This window comes from Colias philodice, chromosome 1, assembly GCF_061535455.1.
Source record: "Colias philodice isolate Cphi_HAF_F1 chromosome 1, ilColPhil1 Martin Lab GWU primary, whole genome shotgun sequence".
Taxonomy (NCBI): Eukaryota; Metazoa; Arthropoda; class Insecta; order Lepidoptera; family Pieridae; genus Colias; species Colias philodice.
In genome coordinates, this window is record NC_143086.1 from 10,213,076 (window position 1) to 10,236,743 (window position 23,668).

At 32.9% G+C, this 23,668-nt stretch overlaps 1 protein-coding gene across 1 annotated transcript; it reads left to right on the plus strand.

Moving 5' to 3' along the window:
* Nucleotides 1-16: 16 nt before the first annotated feature.
* Nucleotides 17-22,335, plus strand: LOC149491314 (transmembrane protein 198). Its single transcript, XM_089698114.1, has 10 exons — nt 17-257; nt 4,738-4,961; nt 5,050-5,160; nt 6,362-6,513; nt 13,574-13,646; nt 14,459-14,550; nt 15,986-16,130; nt 20,226-20,362; nt 21,086-21,262; nt 21,643-22,335. Exons 2-9 carry the CDS (start codon nt 4,781-4,783, stop codon nt 21,260-21,262), a joined length of 1,068 nt encoding a protein of 355 aa, XP_089554240.1. The 5' UTR covers nt 17-257; nt 4,738-4,780; the 3' UTR covers nt 21,643-22,335.
* Nucleotides 22,336-23,668: the final 1,333 nt, after the last annotated feature.

Below are 23,668 nucleotides of genomic sequence, written 5' to 3' on the forward strand. Positions count from 1 at the left end.
ACTGATAACTAAATTTGTCAGAACAACACTGGTTTGCGAATTCGCGAGAAAACTCAAAGAAATCTTTGTTAGTCGGTCCGCTTCTTTTTGTAGATGAAATATTAAAACTTGTCGCATTTTACGAACTCAAACGTGTTTATTATGTTTTTGTAAATGGACTCTAAAATCGAGTTTTGTTTTCGATATAACTTTGGCTGCGAATAAACACAAATTGTTTAATTTACAATGTGAAATCTACGGACTGACGAGTAATAATGGTGAGTGCGTATATTTTTTTTGGATAGAAACTCCAGACATTTATGTAAATAAACACAGTGATTTGGGATATGTCCGTATTTTTATAAAGCGGAGGATTTTTTAATATTACGACGTATTTTATTCATTTTTAATGGTTTTATTATTTCTATGTTAAAATAAATAATGTGAGAAACCTGATTACAAATTGTTTTCTAAGCAAACCAAAAATTAAAAAATGCAAACTAATTCAGTTTTTACAAGTTTTATATTAGCTTTTACGTTACATACGTAAAATATTTTCTATAATTTTTTTGTATTTTATTTTGATTGTAATTTGTAACTTGCATATGGGAAGGGACATTTCCTGAAATAAAACAATTTTATTTATTTATTATTTATTTTATAAACATATAGCGACGATAAGAAGATAGGAAACCAGTATTCACAAACATTTTTAAATCCGCCTATTTTGCCCTATTTGTTCACTTATAATTTATAGTAAAAATGTGAAAAACAAAAAACAAAGGGTTTTCGCTTTCCAAAAAAATCTTATCTGGTAGGTATCAAGAGTTCACAATAAATTTAACATTAATATTTGTAGACAAAGAAAAATAGTAGATATCTAATAATAAAGCTTTATATACTTAATTAAAAAGTTTAAAAATACAGTTGCATTCAATACTCCAAATTTATTTACACTCCAAATCCACCAATTCTAATTGTCATAGCGGGAAACACATAACTATTTTAATTATGAATTCATATTATGAGAAGGTCCTAAAAATTGAACTGCTGCAAAATCTAGAAATGAAGTTAAACATTAATTAATGGATAAAATATAATCTTGTACCTAGTAAGTTAAGATATTTTTTAAAGAGAGGATTTTGATCTGGAGATTGATATGGAGTTTCTTGCCGGGTTTTCTCCATAATAATTAACGATTAAATAACGATTTTCTCCATAATGCTTTCCGAATCGGTCAATGTAATGACGATTCGAAAGTGCTTCTAAAAGAAGTCTAATTGAATAAATAAATGTTTGAGTTTGAGTTTGATCCTAATATGCCGTGTCCTAAATAACTTTATGATGAATAAATTGTTTCATTTTTAAATATATTTACTTAGAAAATAATTTTTTCAATAAGCTTTCTAAATATAAAATAATTTTGAAGTATGTTTTTTCAATTATACCAAAGGTACCTTCATGAATTTCTAATATCAAGGGCCTCAGTAAAAATCATAATATATCAATCACTTTGGTAACTAAAAATCTTATATCCTATACTCGGATTTTTAATTAGACGAGAGTAAACAGACAGCAGCTAATGTCACTTTGTAAAATAATGTTGCCATATTTAAAGTAATAGTGAGGAATTCAGTTCTCATTCAATCAGATGAATGAACAATGAGTGTGAGTATGTTCAATGATATTCCGTTGGAATTATAACAATTCTTAACATTTACGAGAAATTATATCAATCTGACTTTACGTTTACGTCCTACAAAACATACATCGTTGGCATTTATCGACTAGTGCGGAAAGTATCGATAAACAAATTTCGATAATGGAAACGAGTTCACATTTTTTCATTGAATGGAACAGAAGATCGCAGCATACAACAATTGTATACTCAAGAAAATAAAAAAAAAAAATATAACTGTAGGACAAAACGAAATAAAACAAAAGCTGTTTAACGATTATTTTTATTTAAATATTAATTAAAATAAATTTCATTCATTTCCGATTTTCAATCATTCACTTTGTGACAACGCTATTTTTATTTCATCAAAAACTGACAACAGTAAACGTCAGTTTACTTTGTCTAATAAAAATCCGAGTATAGGTACATTTATAATTTACTTACATAATAAAATTATTTATTTAGTGACAATTTTACTTTGTATATCTACATACTGTTGGAGGATATAAATTTATAAAATAAATTTGTATAAAGGTGCATTTATCATAATTATACCACTTATTTACTTGATGCATAATAATTGTAATTACAAGTAATTGAGCTGTGAAACATAACCCAATTCATAATAAATTTAGAAATTAATGAGAATAATTAAATATGATAAATATTTGCAATTAATTTATATTCATATTTTCATGATGATATGAAATGTGAGATACACGAATCTTACTTTAGTTAAACTGTTCACTGACTCTTGAAGTGTACAAACAACAAATAAATGGCATTGACAGAAGTAACTAATTCAAGGAACAAAAACAGCACCAAAATATCTACTACACAGTTTTCAAGTGTTTAGAGTTTAGACCATGTAGAGTTTAGACCAATAATAACATAATCTTAGTGCTTGAATACAATTTAGAGTATTGTATATCGGAAGTAAATTTCTTATATCGGAACTATTAAATTAAATTCTCATTAAAAACTGGTAAATATATTTTTCTAATTAAGTGTAATTTCATACTTCAATGCTATATCATTGACAATAATGTGATCTGGGGTCGATTCTCGCTTGATTAGAGATATAATGTTTATCGTAAAGAATTGTCTAGATTACAATTTCATTTACGTCCAATTTTAAAAATAATGTTATAACTAAAGTTATTATGAAATCATGTTATCAGGTGGAATTAAAACTAAGAGTTTTTAAGAGAACATGTACCTATTAGAAAAGTATATATTTGAGATGCAAAAATGATTATCACAGGTTTTAGTTTACTTATCAATGGATTTCTTAATTAAAGACTATTTAGCGTACCTATGCTAGATAATAGGTACGCGAAAGTTACGGTAATCGTACAAAATAAGGGCGCTTGTGCACTACAAGGAATTTTACTGTCCGGCATTCCGATTTTTTACGGTCCGGTGTGGCATGAAAAAACCGATGAATTGCTTGTGCACCTGTCCGTCTTTACTCGGATCAGTGCGGTACAGTTCAAGGAAGTTTGGCGGTATAATGCTATCATAAATGATTGTTTTTGCATTTTACAAGAAACGAGTAAAAAATATAGAAGGTGAAATATTATATTACTTCGTTATAATAAAAAGTAAAGTTCCGTAAGAGATTTAAAATGCGTGTTTCACTTATTTATTTTAATCGGTGACGAAGAGCTAAAGCTATTCCCACTTGAACTTTAACTTACCAACACTTACTTAGATAATAATTATAGGTCAATGCTTGGTCAATGTATATAAAATAACCATACCGACTTCTCAAATCTCATTGCCAACTAAAAGAAAGTAAAACAAGAGCTTGCTTTTAATTGGCATATGCAGTAAAAACAGTAAAATCCAAGCAAGTGGGCATTCGAAAACAATTATACCTACAGCGACTCGTAGACACAAAAAACCATCCGGAATAGGGAAAAGTAAAATGTCGGACAGTAAAATTACGTATAGTGCACAAGCTAGTATATAGATTAATTGCGTGCCATACCGGACCGTAAAAAATCGGAATGCCGGACCGTAAAATTCCTTGTAGTGGACAAACGCCCTAAATGTAGAGAATTGATATAACTTCACTCGATCGTCGTTTATCTCTTTCTATGCAGGAGCCGATAACGTTATATTACTCCTACAAAATTTTTAAATAGATTTCCATGTAACTAAAACATAGAACAATACGTAAAAATGGTTGGATGGACTTTAAACAAACAAACATCTTTAAAAAAATTCGCGTTTAGTACTATTATATATTATATGTACATTCAACTATGATCGACTATCTTATGATCCTTAAAAAAACAAATCAATCGGATATGGATTTTGGCATTGTACGCATAAACCTTGGGAGTAATGTTTGTGGAGAACTATAAACGGGTTTTCAAGCTTGTACTACTACTATAGAGTTATTTATAATGATAATATGCCCTTTATATCATATTTTTTTAAATTACCTATATTTTGAATAATTGTAGAAATCAATAAATCTAGCTGAAACATAAATACGGCTTCGCCCACGTAATCAAAGGAATTTAAAAAGTAGCCTATATCACTCTACAGGCCCCTAACTAACCTAGCTCTATAAAATATACCACAAAACTGCTCTTTTGCGACGTCTATATGATAGACAAACAAACACTTTATCATTTATAATATTAGTGATAAATCATACCAGTAATAACATTAACTACTAAGTACTAATAAACATTATCAGTTCTTACTATGCGAATCGGCGAATTGGATTGATTTTGTGACGCCATAAATGGTAATTTATAAGAATTATTAATTTATAATAATAATCAATTTAAGTTTCGAAACAGCCTTGGTATTTAAATTCAGTTGAAATGAGGCAAAATAAAATAAACCGTTATTACAAACATTTCCAACATATGAACAAAGGATTTCAAGTAACGGATCATAAATAAATCCAAATTAATAGTACATAGCTCAAATCTTTCTAGTCTTCACGATAATCACTTGCCTTATCAGTTATCATCCTGCTATTTATTTTATAAAAACGATGCAACCCTTCCTTGAAAGGAATTTCTTGGAGAGAGGACTTAAGAGACTTGTATTTTCAGACATCAAACATTTAATGCTACCATCGATACCAAAAGACTCATCATGTCTTCAGTCGGGCAGCTAGTACCACCTGTGACACGGGGTCCTCCCAACATGACATACAAATTCAATGGGCCCCATATAGAAGGCTCATTCTGCACTTCTATAGATACCAATTATGATCCAGTTATAAGCGTTATATGCGCGATGTATATCGTTTTTGGTATTGTTTACTCACTTTTCGGTAAGTATCATTCTATACCAAAAGTAAAAAATCTTATGAGTAAGCTTCTGTAGTCATACCGTAAAGTGACCATTTTCATTTTTTTTAGGTTATCGATGTTTTAAAGCAAGCATGTTTTTGACTGGATTCACATTTGGTACTGCTGTTGTATATCTCATCTGTCTTCAAGAGTACTTGATGCCACCTTATGGAAACGTCGGTATGTATGATTCAAAATTAAGTTATTTATATGACGTTGTAACTTGTAATTTCAGCAAGGTTGCACAATACGAAAGGTAAATTAATTTGCACGCTGTATATGACGATGAGAAACAATAATATTACTCGGCGGAATATGCCGGAATCGACGACGGCAACGGATATTGTTTGTTGAACATAATTTTTCACACTTCACTTTGTTATTTGTTGATGATATTTCTAACGAGTTACTGTGGACTCTTCGACATTATGTGTGGTGACGCCAAAAAGCTTGCAAATGATATGTATTATTGCCATAGTCGTTATATTTGAATAATGAGATCAGGAAGGATTTCAAAGCATTAATACAACCTTTACTTTTTAATATTTGCCAAAACAGACATTTTCGAGATTCCGGCTTTGTCATCTCACTCTCGTTCAGTGATTCTCTAAATATTTTATCCATCTAATCCACCAATTAATTTCGTAAACGAGCCTTAAATGATTGAAATTTTTTGTAATAAGCCATACTATAAATTAATGTTATGAACGCCGTAAAGATTAATAGGTATATTATTAGGTTTGCACCGACGGCCGCGGCGTAGTCCGCATTTAGCCTAGACCTTTAGTTTGGGTAAGGGTAGACTTTAATTAAACTTCAAATTTAGATCATTATGTGCAAGGTAGGTTTACTCAAACAACCTATAGGTCGGCTTCTTTTATATAATACTTGAATTTTCAACATGGAATCCAAAGAAATGTTTGTTACCAATAAACCGAGACTCATTATTTCCTCGTTCTGATGAAATCTTATAATGTAGGTACTGTGAGTGGTCCTTTATACAAAAAAATGAAATGATGAAATATGAAAGTAATTCATTCGGTATAAAGTTCACCGGTCAGTAATAAGAATTTTTATTTCATATTATAAGATTAGAATAGGTACACATGTTATTACATTCAGACGAAAGTTATTAAATTTTGTAATATCTAGTCTGCTTTGTTGAAGATTTGATTGAATGTTAGTATATTGAAATATGGATCTCGAAGAATTATGTGTCTGGAATGATAATTTTAAGTAAGAGATGTCATCTGTATAGGGTACGGCCACTACGTGAGCGGTGCCTATACAATTAGTTATATTGTTATGAAGTATTGCTAAACTATTCTTCAAATATCATGGGCAAAATGAAACCTTGGATAATTTAATTTATTTGGGCTAGGTGTGGCGTTATGTGCCGGTCTTTTGTTCGGGCTCATAACAATGCTGATCCAGTACGTCGGTCTGTTCATGACGGGATTCCACACGGGACTGCTGCTCGCGGTCGCCGGCCTCGCGATATATGACCACTTCCTCGACCACAGACCCAATACGGTGAGTTTTAATTAACATTATTAATTCGATTTGCGAACGCCTTTCCAGCTATTTGAACTATTTTTCATATTGCGATTTCCTTCTTCGTGTTATTTATTTGTGGTTCACTAACTATATCTCTTACAAAATGATTGGTTCATGGCTTTCGAACGATTGACTCACTACCCGCCGTCAAACTTTCACATTTATAATACAAGTGGGTTGGGATTCATGACACTCATGCTATAAGTATAAGATCGGATCAGATGTTCACATTGTATTGCACGCCTCATAAGCGAAGCGTTGAGGTGGGTACTACTGTCACTTCGCGCAAAACATCTGATTTTTCAAACTTAAAATGTCTTTATGTATCATACATTGCACTTGTAAGATAATACATACACACACATATTAAGAAAAAACACTATTTTTAACGTTCATGATATTTTTGATGTCATTTTTGTTATTTAAACTAGTTAAAAAACAGTTTTAAAAAGTTCTGTCTTGGACGTCCGTGTGTCTGTATGTGCGGATCCTTTTTCTTGTTAACACGATAGCGACCGAAATACTTTACTAATCGAGTCTTTTTTTGTCTCTTACGCTTGAGTATGCTCAGGAATAGAACCCTTTCATTTTTCAGGGTCTGATTCGATGTGGTTTAATTGTTATTAAATAAACAAAAATAATAATTAATAAATATTTATTAAAAAAAATTATGAGGCGTGCACTTTTGGATTTTCCAAATTATATTTAAAAGTGTGACGATACGATTTGCATATTTGCATAATATATTTTAAAAGGCTTGCCGACAACATAAGGACGATTAAGAAATACTGAAGATATATCTTGCGTCATACGTTAAAATTACATATGAATATGGCAAGAATTGGATGCGTCAACGTTTTTGCTCTGAAGTGAATCACCAAATAATAAGTCACGAATCCGAAGTATTACCGAGTATTTGCAACAAACCCTTGAATAAACAAAACTAAAACTATTAAGCTGTAATTTATTGATTTTATATTTTAGAGCTAATCGTATATTGAAGGTAAATATGCTATGTGAAAATCACATTATCGTTCCGGTAAACATGAGTCACACTGTAAAAATGGTAAATTAAATTTTCATACGGGCAAATGCATATATGCATTGGATAGTTTCAATCTATTGTGTGCACTCTAAACAACATTACACGGCTGATTGATATCGATTCGATTTACTTGTAAGTGAAAAGATCAAAGACTAGCGTAGGTTTCGTAGGGCAAAGACATTCAGGGAATTTATTAAAACCTTGATGTTATCTTTAATGTTATCAAAGTAGATACTTTACTAGAAAATATTACTTACATAGAATTTTCTCGAAGGCCCAGTTTGGTTTCTAATGCGTACTCGATTTGCTAATCCAACAAATATTTACTCAACACGAAACTGCACGCATCGCAGAGCCGAAATCGGAAAAATCTAGCATAGATTGTAAAACTTTCAATAATAATAAACGTATTTTATTATACTTTTAATCACGTCACACAAGAAATAATAATTATGCTACATCACTGATGAATTTAATAACTCAGAGTCTGATTCTAAGATTATTAATTAAGTTACTTCGTATTAATATATGTAATAGGTACCTAATATGTGAGTTGAAAAGTTTATTTGTTGTTAGATTTCATAGAAAATTAAAGAGAAGTACAATATGAACGGTACTTTCAATATCAAACTGAGAAAAGTATTCTATTTAAATGAATTACAAAGATATGCCCATCAATTTTTGTACAGTTGCAACCGTATCATCGTTGACAAAATAGGTCACACCAAAAAGACGAGTCTAAGAATTCACAATTGATATTGATCAAGGCGGCTTTAATTAGCAAAGTTGTCGACGACATGTGTTACCGAAATAGTAAAGTTGGGGTACGCCGACTTTTAGATACCTAATTATGAATGGAAATTGAAAATTATACTATACCCACTCTTATTTATAATTTTATAGACCGAGTTCCAATAGAGCGAACAAAGAAATTCTTTACAAAAGATGTTTCTTTTATTTGAAGCAAAATATGTCACCGGCGTTTAGATACTGTTTGTAGAGTGTTCAATGTATCTACTCGTATCGCGATGGCCTGATTGTTCATAAACACTTGAAAGATGTGTGGCCACTATTGTTTCTACGTGGCGTCGGTGCGATTATGCTTCTATTGTATTTTACCAACCAATGGCTTTATAGAAGAAAGCCGTGTTAATGCGTCTTTCGAGCCAAGTTTTACTTGCGTGTTTCTTGGAATTAAAATTATGTGTCTAACGAACCTATTTCAACGTGTGGGAGAAAGTTTAATAAATGTTTTATTAAAATATTTCATCCAGGTTACAACCTTAGGGTCAGGACAGTCGATGACCTGTGAGGTACACCGAGGTCTGGGTACGCCACGACTATATAGATTTTTATTTTCGGATCGAACTCGTCCTTTGTAAATTATTTTCTCCCGAAGTCACGCTTTGTTTCATTTTCAAGTCTTATTAATTAGTGAGACGGATTAGCTCCATAATCCCGACCAGAAGAATGCTTATGCTTAAAAGATGTTAAATTATTGATTAAGTCTACGACTGTAGAACTTGTTGCTACATTTCCATTTTATTATTTACGTATTATAGATGAATAAGTACCTACATATTTAATAACCGCCTCTTTGGTACAGTGGTTGACGCGTGAGCGTAACACCGAGGGGTCCTGGGTTCGATTACCGGTGGAGACGAGGAAAAAAAAATGTCTCGGTCTGGCAGGACACAGAAGGCAGATCACCTACTTGTCCCTAAAGAAAATCGATCAGTGAAACAGATGTATAATGCCTGCCCCTTACCTCATGGAACTTCACTTTTTTATTTTTTATTTAATAACCATGTTACTTACGAACTCTATGACCTTAGTTTTGACTAAAGAAAATACTATGTTCTCAGTTTTATTTGAGAAACTACTCTAGAAATTAAAAATAAATAAGAATATTTTTTACACAAACATTTGCAGAGCATTTGGCAAATATATGTCTGAAGTTGTTTTTCCTATCGCTTCGTTGATAACGAAGAGAGGCTTTTCAAAGGGCTTAGTGCGCCTTGAAATAAAATACCTCTATAAGTCTTTTTATAGGTCAAGCTTGGTTTTCAATCGTTTCTAACTTTAATCCTTTTTAATTAGACGCAAATCGGCTTATGTTGAAGTATAAGAAAATATAATTTTTATAAACGATAATAATGTTAAGATGGTGTAGGTACCTATAATATTTTATCGTTTTATCTGAGTAAAATTTTGTACATTAATAAATAATTTTGATAAAAGTTTGTATCCATACTAAAATAATAAGTCATAGCAAAAAGAAAAAAGACAATTCAATCAAATGGTTGAATTTTCCTTAAAGTTAATTGTAAAGTCAATTCCTGTAATTGGTAAATTGATGGGTTCAATGCTTTCATTAAGATAATTTTGTTAACCCTAGGCTTCTTATAAGTTCATTATATCGAGACAACATTAATTTATTATTTAGTTCTATTTCAATAAATCATTAGAGCATAAGATAATAGTTATACGATATCTAGATAATGATCGTCACAGCTATTGAATAGAAGCAATTGAGAAGGAGCTGTAACTACGTAATAACGTGCTCAATTGCAATGATACGTGCACTACATAGCTAATAACTTAGTGATATACTATACATGTACTAGACTGAAAGACTGATAATATTATACAGGTAGAACAATAGCACTAGTTAACGGTTATAGTATGAATAGAATAAACCATTTGCAATTAGCGCCTATTTGACTGGTATGAAATAAATTTTTGAAAGTAATTTCAAAGTACCGAAAGAAAGAATGTAGGTGATGTGTTTTAAATATTTAATTAACATAGGTACATCTCAAATACTTATACATTTCTTGCATTGTTAAATAGGTCGTAAGATTTGACTGCCATCTTTATATTCCATCCTACCTCGTGGAGTAAATTATTCACGATTGTCAAAACGATTATCATACTATCTAGACGTCTAGAGCATACGAATTCTCTACCGAGTGCAGTTTAAATGTTCCGAGTTACACGATGGACATGAAAAGTAAAGTTTTAATAAGCTGAGTACCGACGTACCTACATTTTTTCGTGCAACCATTTTCACCGCTCGGAATTTATTAGGGATGGTCTGGTGGTTTCGATTGTCCTGTTACATTTTTTACTATATTCACGTGAATCTATCCATTGTCTTGCCTGATGCCATTATTAATTAATGACACATTACTGCGCTTTGTTTCCCATCGATCAAAAGTGACGTTCGGACGCTGAATTATTGAGATAGAGTGTGCACTTCGATAACTCAGTCGAATGGAAATCAAGTTATATTGAGATGTATTGCTGATTTTTCACTCCATATTCATAGTATAGGTATACTCATAAATCACAGTCGGCTCTATTAGCCATCAAATATTTGAACGATGAATAGAAATATACATCTCATATATTTAAAACGATCCTCAGATATAATCTACTCAGGTACGGCACAACAAATTTAATGACTTTCTTACATTAAAAAAATTAAAAAATTCTACGGGTTATATTAGCTTAGCGGCGCGGTGGCTTGGAAGTAATTTAATAATAAAATATTTATTAGATCCGCACAGGAGCACTCAGGCCGGCGCGCGAAGCTCTTGAAAATGCAATATTTTCTTCGTCGATTCTGTGAAATTTTACGAATGATTTAACACCTATTGGTGAATTATTGACTGCATCTTTTATTAAATATCATATTGAATAGCGAATCTTTATCGCTTGTAATATCAGTTGTATTTGATACGTAACTAGGTACAAGAAATGTTTTTCTCGAAGCGGAGCTTTCAATTAAAAAAGTTCCATTTAAAAAGTGAAACGGACTGAAAAGTTTTATGCTATAATTTCAATATACTACTTCACAATATTTTTACTTTAAGCAATCAAAGTAGTAGATGAAATGGAAAAGGCGGAATACTTTAATATTTATGAAACTTTTAAAATATTTTCTTTAAGAGCTAGCGCGCAAGAGCAACTTTGTCTCCGCAACTTTTTTGTCTCCGCAACTATTTTGTCTCTCCCACCCATGGGCTAGTATGAAAGTGCGCGCACGTAGCGACGCAACTCCCCATACAAATTGATGGGAGAGACAAAATAGTTGCGGAGACAAAGTTGCTCGTGCGCGCTGGCTCTAAAATGTTGCATGAACATTTAAAAGAAAATATTTGGGCGACTAACATACGCATAGTTCTTTATTACCAAGTAAGTAATAGAATTATAATTGGTGAACTGGAATATAATTACAAATTTACACACATAATTAACCATGTTCATAATAATTAAGTTAATTCAATATAATATTAATTGTTCACTTATATATAAAGTTCCTAAAGATGTAAAAGTAAAGGTGAAAGTATTACGTGAAAGGCGTTGACGTGTGTTCACTTATCTATAAAAGTGCTATCGTTTCAATGATAATTTGCTATGCGAATACATATTTGTTTTTTAAATTTAGTGATGATTATATAATGTACAGATAATTCGCGATACTTATTAGTGCTCCGATACTTTCGTGTACACTGCAAGGTAGTCTGTTTTTCATCGGAATCTGTTAATTTAATGTAATTACTAATGATCAATTAATTGGCACGTTTGTGCTGGTCTGAACATCCTGTTTATATAGTACACGCGATTGCGAGAATTGCTTTATATTTTCTAAAGATTTGTTTTATTGCGATTCCTTGAAAGTTGAAACACCTTCATTCCGTCCTTGATTCCTTGATTGCGATGTAGTGTTGACAATTTATTAGTATTGTACTAATTATTACAATTATATCTACTGTATAAAAATAAGCCGGGTTTTATTTCCTGACGCTATAACTCCAGAACGCACGAACTGATTTCCACGGTTTTGCATTCGTTGGAAAGGTCTTGGGCTCCGTGAGGTTTATAGCAAAGAAAAGGTGTCTCTGGTGGCGAAACGGAGTTCGCCGGGTTTGCTAGTAATATAATATACCTAATAGGTGATACAAACACAATGCGATTATTATATGTTGTAATTAATAAAATATCACTCGACCAGACGAGTCACAAACTAAATTTCAATGTACTACTTAATTATTTTATTCCTTTGCGAATTCTTTTAACTGTCCAGCTTAGCGAAATCATTTATATGCAATGTGCTTGTGCAAAGTTTGTTTGTCACCTATGTAATGTGTATCTATGAAGTTGGAGAGTAGACCGTAACCCGAAAGTTACGAATAACACCCATAAGTGACTGCATCACTCGGATGTATTGTACTATTGATCAGGGAAAAGATGCGCTGTGTTAGGGCCTAGGGGTTTGCACCCTTTCATACACCTACTGACGGCATGTGACGTGTATAATGAGTACGTAACATACTATACGTGTATGTGAATACACAACAGCTATAATATTCAGATAGCGTACCGCCCACGGAGTGGCATTTGCATTCGACTAAATACCTAATTAGTGTCTAATACATGGAAGTCAGTTTAAATTGTCTAGTCGGGCAAAGTAGGGCTGTTGTTTACGTCTGATACAATATGCAATAGGCTTTGCGAATCGATTTCTATGGAAATGGCTGGTTCGTCGAATGTTTCGAGTACATCGGATAGCATTATTTATTTAGATTGAAATATATTTCACTTTGTGTCGTATGTTTGCTACAACATTAAATGTATTATATTATTATTGATAATACCGCTGTATCGATGCACGTCGCAGAATAATCTCTATTATATATTATATCATAACTAACAGTTACTAAAGCAACTTGTAGGCGATATTAATAATAATAGCCAATTATTGAGAAATATAGAACTTGTATTAATTGAAACATATTCTGTTATTGTGTTATGTCTAATATCTATATAGGCTAATCAAGATCTCTATATTTAAAGCAAAACAGGTGGGATCATTGTTGATAGATTAATTATAATATTAATTAAAGCCTAAAAAAGGTGACATTAATTATAATTAATTATCACTATGGTGCCATATAATAATAAAAACTTATTTGTTTGTTTCAGTACTGGCTTTGCGTGGTAGTATTGCTTTTATCTGGAATATGCTTTGCAGTTTTCAACCTGTACTGGAAGAAAGGTAAATTTAATCTTTTATTGCAGTTCTCGAGTTTAGTTTACATGTTTCGATATTGATAAGGCATTATCACACAATTGGGTATTGGGTTGTAAGACTGACTCATCTGTCGCTATCATATATAATATTGTATCATATTTATTGCTATCTGCAACGACACTTTGTTAGTTTAGTCCACCTAGTTAGCTTAGTTATGTTCTATGATCCCGGCTATCGTTTCAATTAAAAGTTTTTAGTTACACTATTATTGGACCAACTTATATTGGATAGGTAACTATGTTGATGTTCCAAAACATTGATGAAAACTTTATTATTTTGTGCGGATTAAAACCAGGCGAATTTTAAGTACAGTTTTATCCAATTTCATACAGCAGCATTCTCAGTTAATTAATATTTAACACGTGTTCAATAGTTTAGTAAAATTTCAATCTATAAGTTCGTAATTGTAAAATATTTTCTATGTAAATACTAGAACATTTTGTAGCTTATCAAATAATAATATTACACTGAGACTTAACGCGGTTATCACCTTGGTCTAGAATGAAATTAGCGTATAGGTAATTGTCTCTCAAAGACACTTAAGTTTCATCTCCACGTATATATTAGAACTGGTTCCCAAAAATCCCCAATTATTTTATAAGAGTTAGTTCTTAATTCCAATAATAATGACGATTTTTAAGTCGTAATAATATGAGACATGGGCTATATACACAAAATCTTAAGAATCTATCTGTCAACGTGTTTCGGGAGAATTAAGTCACAGAATTTTATATTTTTACAGTTATTATGTAAATAGTTGTTTGTATTATTTGCAGTTCTAACAATATTCGGTACTAGTGTGTATGGAGGTGCGGTTATAGCCACTTCTCTGGATTACTTCATTGAACGAATGGTGATGTTAAAATGGGTAAGTAATTGTGATAAAAATGATAACTTGTTTTTCGAAATGTAAATAAATAATTGTTATTATTGTGGTTGTTGTATTAAATGAAGAAACAAACGAAATTATTCTCAAAACTTAAGTATTTTTAGTAGGTGTTCTGGAAGATTTTCATTGAAGCTATAAATATAACAGTTAATATAGTTTTATCATTATTTACATAAACAAGGCCGTGGAGTGCTGAGCATAAATTTGAATTTTTTTGTTCTTTTCTCGTTTGACCTTTGGCCTACTTGTTATCGTGCGATTAAAAATACGAAAAGTTAATCACATCGTTGAACATTTATGGGGAAGATATAAATATAATCTTTGACTTAGTGACGCCCACACGTAACCATGAGAATGGCTGCATAATACTTCGAAATTTTGCAATATGTATTCAATCTTATATTCTATTTTTAGCACTACCTAATCATTGAACCGTTGTCGTATAAATTGGCATAGACACAAAGATACTCATAGGACACTTTCCTAAAGCTGGGTATCGACTTCGCGCTCCTGGCGCGCGCGCCATGAACGACCGCGCCGAGAGTGCGTTCCGCGGAGCGCGTTCCAAATAATTGAAGTATATCAACTAAGCGCACCTGGCGCGCGTGGCAACTGTTCCAGTGTTTGACCGTTCATCATGGAAGCTAGTCGTGTACGAGCAGCAGCAGCATTTTTTTCTTTAACTCCGGCACAGGGACTCCTATTTCACTACTGATTTCTCTCCAACCAATAAATCGCTTAGAGAAGATCTCTAAGCGATTTATTATGATGCGAAGAAATTTTACTGTACGACAAAACTTCTTTCGTACCATATAGCTGAATTAATTTACGGCAACTTTGTTTATTTATATATTATATCCATAATTATTACTCGGAGCGCAACAAACACAAAAAATACGACAAACCCGTCTCCATTGGCGCGCGCGCCACGTTTGATGCGCGGTAAAAAACCGACACCCGATGGAACGGACCGCTCCGCGTTCGACCGCTCCAACGAACATTTTGGCGCGCGTTCCAAACTGGTATCCATTTCACGCGGCTGGAGCGCGCGCCAATGTTCGACCTCTTGGAGCGCGAAGTCGATACTCACCTTAATAGATATTGTTAATAAATTATACTTATTATAACATTATTCAAGATAATTTTAACCTTGTTTTAACTTATTTAGCTATCGCTTGCAAAAACAACAAACAAACGTTTATTTATGGCATTACTTATCTTCGTACTATTTATTTTATAATACGAAAGTGAAAGCTATATTAGGTATATTCTGTATACATACAATGTTTTTATTTCTTGATTTTTATTCTTGCAGATTATCTCTACGTTCAATCGTAATAATTACGTACCTACACTTCTGCGTATTTTAAATATCTCTGATTTGCATATAAATGAAGTTTTAACGTTTCTAAAGGTATGGGAACGTGCAAAACTAGAGCCAGCTATTCCGCCACCGTGTACCATCTCTTGGCTGACGTTGGCCGCTTGGCCCACGGTGGCCATAGTTGGCTTCACCGCACAGTGCGCTCTCACCGCCACGGGGATATACCATGAAGAGAGTGAGTACTACACTATACATTATGTTCTTAACTAGCCAATTTCTCCGGCTTTGTTTGGGGTAAACGGGATGAAATGAAAAATTTCCTATGTTTTGAGGTAAATATGTAGGTAGCTTTCTAATGATGAAGGAACTTTTGAAATACAGGATGTAGTTTTTGAGTTAAATCATAATTAAAATAATCTTAACAAGTCAATAACTGCGTTAAAAACAACCGACTTCAAACTTGCACTTGCAACATTTACAAATACAGACAAAAATGCTCATAAAATAAAAACTACTGGGCCTATCCGAATAAAATTTTTATGGGACCAATTCGACACCATCCCGCATCGAACAAAAAAAGAATCACGTAAATCGGTTCAGAAACCACGGAGTAATCGGTGTACATACATAAAAAAAAAAAAAAAAAAAAAAAAACATACCGGCCGAATTGATAACCTCCTCCTTTTTTTGAAGTCGGTTAAAAATTTTAGTACATAAAATGTGAAAGTAACTGCCTGTGTATGAATCATTAATTTGCCAATACAACTGAACCACTTTTGGTGAAGTTTGCTGTTTGAAACAGGAATAGACTAGATGCAATGTGAGTTAGAAGTGCAAAATTGCCAAAAAATGGCAAAATAAATACAAAAATGTATTTTTTTAAGTTTTTTCCCAGATATATTCAATTAAAAATTTATTTAATACAAGTAAAATACCCATGACCACGCTTTCTTTGAAGTACCTACATTAAATTTGGTATAGTTCATTTGTCGATTGTTACGGTTATTAAATACATTACAGAATATTCTTCACTATAACTTAATGTAGTTAAGTCATGGGAGAATCTAATCGGTTGATAGTCGTTATTTTTATACACAAGAGAAAATCCACGAACAAATATCTAGTTTCTCAATACCTATACCTATAACTACAAAATTTAATATTCAAATGGTAAAAGAATTTATAAAATCGAGAGTAATTTTTGATTTCATTCCCTACACACAATAACACAAATTTTACCTTTTCATCATATTAAATTAAAATGTAGATGTAGCTATATTTTATAGATTCTATTCCTTTATTGGAATATGTTATAGTATGTGCGCGCGCTGTTTAATCATGTATTTCTATAGGATGACAATAATATAAATAGATGGGATTCGAGATTAAAGGGTTATTTCGTATTCTCGCTTCGGGATCGACGGTCGTGAGTCGCGAGTTCTCTAAATTCAGTGAAGTTTATATTCGATTTTTTTCATACTCTTATAATTTTCAGAGGATTTGATACGCGTTATTCCCTTATACGAAACAATGTGAAACGGTTTCTCGCGTATCTGTTTTTGAGTTTTCAATGCAGTTTTCGGGATTTTAATGGACTCGGTGTGATAAATATATTTGCGAAATAAAGGGGTGAGGCAATATTTATTTATAAATATTTAATGAAGACGTAAAGTGGTGCTTTTAAAATAGTGTATAGGTAATTTCAGAATAGAAAAATAAATACGATCCATTTGACTACAAGAAATAGAAAAAAAAATACTTACTTAGATGTTTTCCAGGAAACTCTTTTTACATTGTCGTAATATATATGCCGTTTTAAATAAAGTGTAAATACATACAAAGTGTAAAGTGTAATTACATATTTGGTCAGACCAATTTAAGGCTTTTTTTAATAAAGATTTAATTAAAAATCTAATTGTTTCTTTCGATTTTGATTCGAACTTAAAAAAATTCCAATTATTGATAATAATTATCTAAGTGTTTGAAACTGCGGGCTCATAAAACTTCTCTAAAATACTTCTACTCTATCCCAGAGTACAGCATGACGATTTTTTAAAGTTTTTATTTTTCGCACACTCTAGTAGCTTTCTTGTTCCATAAAGTTTTAAAGTAAATATTAGCGATTTGAATGAATATGTATAAGAAAACGTCTAGTGATATCAAAATGAATCCATATTTTTCGTAACATCATAACATGAGAACAACTACCATCAGCCTTTTCTTAATAAAAGTCGTTACCTATTCATACTTTGTAATTAAGGTTTGTTCAACGGAAAGAACAACTTAAATAAAATCGCTCTACAAATTGGAAAATTTCAGAATACTTAACGACTTCTCATTCTAGTGACAACTTCCAAAAAACTTAACGACTATTTTAACTTCGCTCACAAGTACAAACTTATTGGACAGTTTGTACAAAGTTAGGGCAACTATTATCAATTCAGTTTTGAAGCAACATTTCCAAAAACAGTGGCTCCCAATTTGTAGCGTCACGGAACTTCGCCTGCTCTCAAAAGGAATATTTAGGCTACAATTTTCATTTCTTCCCCGCTCAAATATGAGCGCAGCATTAGTGTATGGCCTAACGCCGTACTCTATAAATGACCTGTTGAACATAATAATGAATTTGATAAATTCAAACGAAATTCGAATCATTAATTCCTAAAAAAACTAAAGGAACAGTTCTGTCTTATTATGTTTCGGGATAGATTCGGTTCCTCCTTTAGTTTTATAAAATTCAAGTTATCATCCTAGTCCAGGTGGAGATAAATCCAACAAATCAAAGATTAATAAAATCTGTTCAGTCGTTTCTTTATAAATAGTGTTAAACGAACACGGCTTTTTTATAAAAGGTTTTTCAGTAAGAACGGGTAGATTATGAAATACAATAAAACGGGCTGTGTGAGTTATTCACAAATTTCTTTTTTTTTATTCGATAGACAATTCCATATGCCATTTAGTATAGAATTTGATTTACGATTTACTTATGATGGCACGCATCCGAGTAATCGAATTTTAAGGGCTGCATATCCGGTTGAATTTGATTCGTGGCCTCTGATACGTTTATCTTAAGTGTGCGTCCACACTGAATGCGCGGTGGCGGCGGCCTAGGCGGGCGCGACGAGCGGGCGCTCGCGGTGGCCACACCGACGCGCGAGCTCAAGTAGCGGTTCGACGTTTTTCGGGTGTTGCAAACTTTGGACGACTTGCTATTTTTACTGGACAGTCCGATTTTGAGATGAGATCATTATAGAAGTTGTACACGAAATAAATAAAACAGAGGAATAACGGGTGAATCTTATATGAAGAATTGAGATTATACCCTACAAAATTACTGTGGTGTATATAAGTGTTTTAGATTGAATCGCACTTATAAATAAAGAAGTTTCACTTCAACAATTAAGTATTTACCGCTATTTTACGAAAAACAATAAAGGATATAATATAAGAAGTCGAGCGACAAGACCGAACTGGTTTGATACCCCCGCCGTCCGCGCATTGGGTCGCTTGCTGACTAGGCCCGTAGTGTGGCCAGAACGCGCGGATAGGAGAGTTTGAAAACTACGCGCGCTGGCTCGCTCATTACCGTCGCACTAGGCTTCCGCCATAGTCATTTCAATGTGGACGCAAAGGCGCGTTTCATACGTTTGATATTTCGCGCCCGCCGTCGCAACCGCGCTAGGCTCGCAGTGTGGACCTGCACTAAGAGAATCCATGGATTGTGAACCCCACATGAAAACGTAGCAGTGGTGTCCAATTCATATATTGATTTTCTGCCGCAATTCGTATTTTTTCATAACGATTCGAATACTTAGCAAAACGTCATAAGCTTATGTCAATTAGTAGCGAAAGCGGAATCTATTCTTTAGCGCTTCTGCCAATTGTCTAGAAGCCCTAGTCAACTGACAATCAGCGTTGTCTATAAATCATGAACTTGAGCTTGTGCGTCAGTTAATTTTTTCCTGATGTAGTAATGGCTAAGTTGAAGTCTGTAGAAGCCCTAAAGCTTACGGCGAGTTATCGATTGCTATAAGTCCTGCTATCTACTTCTCTGGACCGCGATGACTTTTGTCGTTCTTTAATTCCTCTTTTAAATTTTAAAACCACAGGCCGCAAAAATCCACTTGTGCATATAAAAACCCTATACATAGATCAAAAGGCTTGGATAGTACACATATTATAGCCTAAATATTCCCTGGATAAATTGTCCATCCAACTCAAGATACTTGAAAATTGAATCTAGAACCGTTCATCCAAACAGAAAAATTCGTCAGCTTTAGGATTTTTTTATATTTCTTACAATTTACACCGCATATATAATTTCCACCAGGTATAAGCGCCCAAAAGCGTCGCCTTAAGGCGCAGCCGCCTCGCCCGGTGACGCGCGAGCAGCGCGCCGAGATGAAGCAGCGCAAGTACCGCTACCTGTACCAGGTGCGGACGGCGCACGGTGACGTCATATCGCAGGTCAGTTGCGGGAATGTTCGAGATTATTAGTGAACATTATAACCAGGTATAAGCACCTAAAACGTCGCCTTAAGCTGAGAAATCTAATTTCTTCTAATCTTAAATTTTTAGCTATATGACTGAGGACTTTCTTTGAATACAGATTTATTTTAAAAATACTTACATAATTTTACATTTTTCACACTATACATATAATAAAATCGTAGGAAAGTCAAAACTGTACATTGAATATTTTTTGAAAAGAATACATGGGTTGTGATCCACAATCGGTATCGAAGCCAAAAATATAGTTTTTAGAAATTCTGTATGTACTGCATGGATTTACTTCAAATTTGTTACATACATACATAGGATATGTTTTACCCCGGAAATCCCACGGGAACGGGAACTATGCGGGATTTTCTTTGACTACGCGGGCGAAGAGCTAGTATTTTAATAAATAAATTTCCCATTATTTTGGCGTTTTTAAGTTACTTACATATTGTACCTAACAACCTATGTCTCTAGGTCTTAAATTATACTATAACTATTAATTATTCATTCTCCAACGATCATCTGTCCGAACATTCGAGTATTTTATATATGTATTACACAGCAAATGCTGCATACATACATAGGATATGTTTTACCCCGGAAATCCCACGGGAACGGGAACTATGCGGGATTTTCTTTGACTACGCGGGCGAAGAGCTAGTATTTTAATAAATAAATTTCCCATTCCAGTCATACGTGCAAGCGCTACAGAAGAAGGCACAATGCGGCAACTGGGGCGGCAGCGCCGGCGGCGGCGAGTGTAGCACACTGCAGAGCGACTCCACGCACCTCACTGTGCTCGCCGGCTCCGAGCACGCGCCGCCAACTGACTCGGACGATGATCTCAACCAAATTCGCGCGCACTAGGTAAGTGTAGGGGAATAGAGAAAACTGTGGAGCTGTGTTTTTTGTAAATATTTTATTTTTATCAAGTTGTGAAGATGATACTTCAATGGGGGCAGGAGAAGCTGTGTAGCTGTGATTTTATGTAGATTTTATTTTTGAGGTTTTTATCAAAAATGCTTCTTAACACTGACCACAGCCGGTGGACAACGACAGCCACTTTACATATTTTTTCATATGTTTCGTGGTGGCCCGTATGCGCTGACCCCTAACTTTATTGTTCTGTTTTATTTGAACAATAACCAAAATAATTTATTCTTTTAATAATTTATTAGAAATCGTATTAGAGTACCGCTCATTGTCTACAAACTCAAGTGTTAGCTAAGTGTCATTGTTTATTTCAGGTATCTGAAAGACGTGCTCTTCAAGGGGAGTTAAATTTCTTTTCATAATTATCCAGTATTATCCTAAGAGAATTTCACTCTTATATTATTACATAATTATATGTGTAGCTATTATAATTAACCGCATATTCTTCGATATGAATTTATTATTTGTAAGTTACGTGTAAGCTGTCGTATTTAAAACCTATGAGAGGATAGGTCGTTAGGTAATACAATATGATTTCAATATAAACCTTCAGATCTCGGTTGTACTTTTAATTCTTAATAAAAGCTAATATTCAAGTCACTAATTTTAAATAAAATTGGTTCAACTTGATTATAATAGAAAATCTCGCTTAATTGCCAATACCTAGTAATCTTTAATTCAGAAACTTGTACATCAATATGTATGATAAAATAATTTATATTTTGGCGTTTTAAGTTACTTACATATTGTACCTAACAACCTATATCTCTAGGTCTTAAATTATACTATAACTATTAATTATTCATTTTCCATCGATCATCTGTCCGAACATTCGAGTATTTTATATATGTATTACACAGCAAATACTGCCTAGAATTTAAATTATACATATTTTTGTGACGAGATTTTGTAACTCGATTCATCATTTTTGTATCGATTTTTGAAAATCCTTTTCTGTCTTCATTTCGGAGTTAAAAAAAGGTCTTAATTATTGCATATTGTTAAGGCCTAAGTTAAAAAAAATGCCTAAAAGTGCCACAGTACTACAAGGTTGATGACTCGAGTAAAACAAAAATGAAACGTGTACATTCCATTTTAAAATAGAAGTTCAATAGTAACGATATATTCCACTTTTAAAAAATGTTTAATTGTATTAGCGTTAATTACTTAATACGATATTGTTGCTGTAATAATGTTTCTCGTGACGCATAATAATTCGGTTCGTATAGCGGTTCATACTGACTTAGTACACTGCCAATAGTATAAGTTTCCTTACGATGATACCGACGTCAGATTTGGTATCAGACTAAATAGTGATAAATTTCGATTAAGGGCTGATTTTTCAATCCTTGGTTAATATTTATTCGTCGAATAACGTATTAAACTACCATTTCAAAAATGTATTCTTTGCCCGTCTTTGACAGTTTACGGGTGACATTTTAATATTATCGTGTAATACTTTATTGGGCGGATAAGTTTTAACTATGGATTGAAAAATCGGCCCTAAAACGAATACTTCAATGTTCAATATTTTTCTCTCGTACATGGTGTTGAAATCGCTACAGTGATATTTGAATCGATTAATCGTTTCGATCTTAATAATAATTCCGACAATACGTTGCACACAAATTTGTGGATTGTCTTTTTGATCGGTAGTTAGGGTTTTATATCCGGTTGGAGCAAAAACATGTGATACAATTTTTTATATATTATTATTTTACTTGCATTATGAATTTTAACGAATTGTTAAAGTTTAGTTTGAAATGTTTAGTAGCGTTTACAAATCTTGCCAGTTTATTATTTTAGGTACCTATATATTTTTGCGAATTAGTTTCAGCGAGGGTAGCACAATGCGATTGTGATGGGTTCACTCTTATGAAGGGTATTAGTTTTAGAAATGATAATAATCTAAAATGGACGTAAACGTAGCATAAGCTGTACTACCGTGCGACGCAAACGTTACTATTATTCGGTTGATCTGCATTAAATGTTTATTTTCGAATGCTAAGCATAATAATATTTATTTTTTCATATAGCATGCGTGTAAATATAATTATATTGTTTCTGATTTATTCGCCTCGAGCGGTTGGAATATTTTGCTCATAGTCGATGAAACATACATTCTGTTCGCTGTGTGATATTTTACTTTTAGCCAAAGTTTATTTTAGTTGGTATTGCGCTATAAGCACAACAGAGTTAATTTATTAATTATATAAGATCCGTATACGTTACTTTGCTTATTACTACGCTTATAAAAGTCAGACGCTTCTTAAATTACGTTGATTATTATTATATATTTATTGGACTAAGAATATACTGTGACCGTATTTATAGACATGT

Bases quoted from the DNA above. Each gene is read 5' to 3' on its own strand.
- LOC149491314 (XM_089698114.1), top strand. From the start codon at position 4,781: ATGTCTTCAGTCGGGCAGCTAGTACCACCTGTGACACGGGGTCCTCCC. The intron at 4,962-5,049 runs GTAAGTATCATT...CATTTTTTTTAG, and splicing joins TATTGTTTACTCACTTTTCG to GTTATCGATGTTTTAAAGCA. The intron at 20,363-21,085 runs GTCAGTTGCGGG...TTCCCATTCCAG, and splicing joins ACGGTGACGTCATATCGCAG to TCATACGTGCAAGCGCTACA.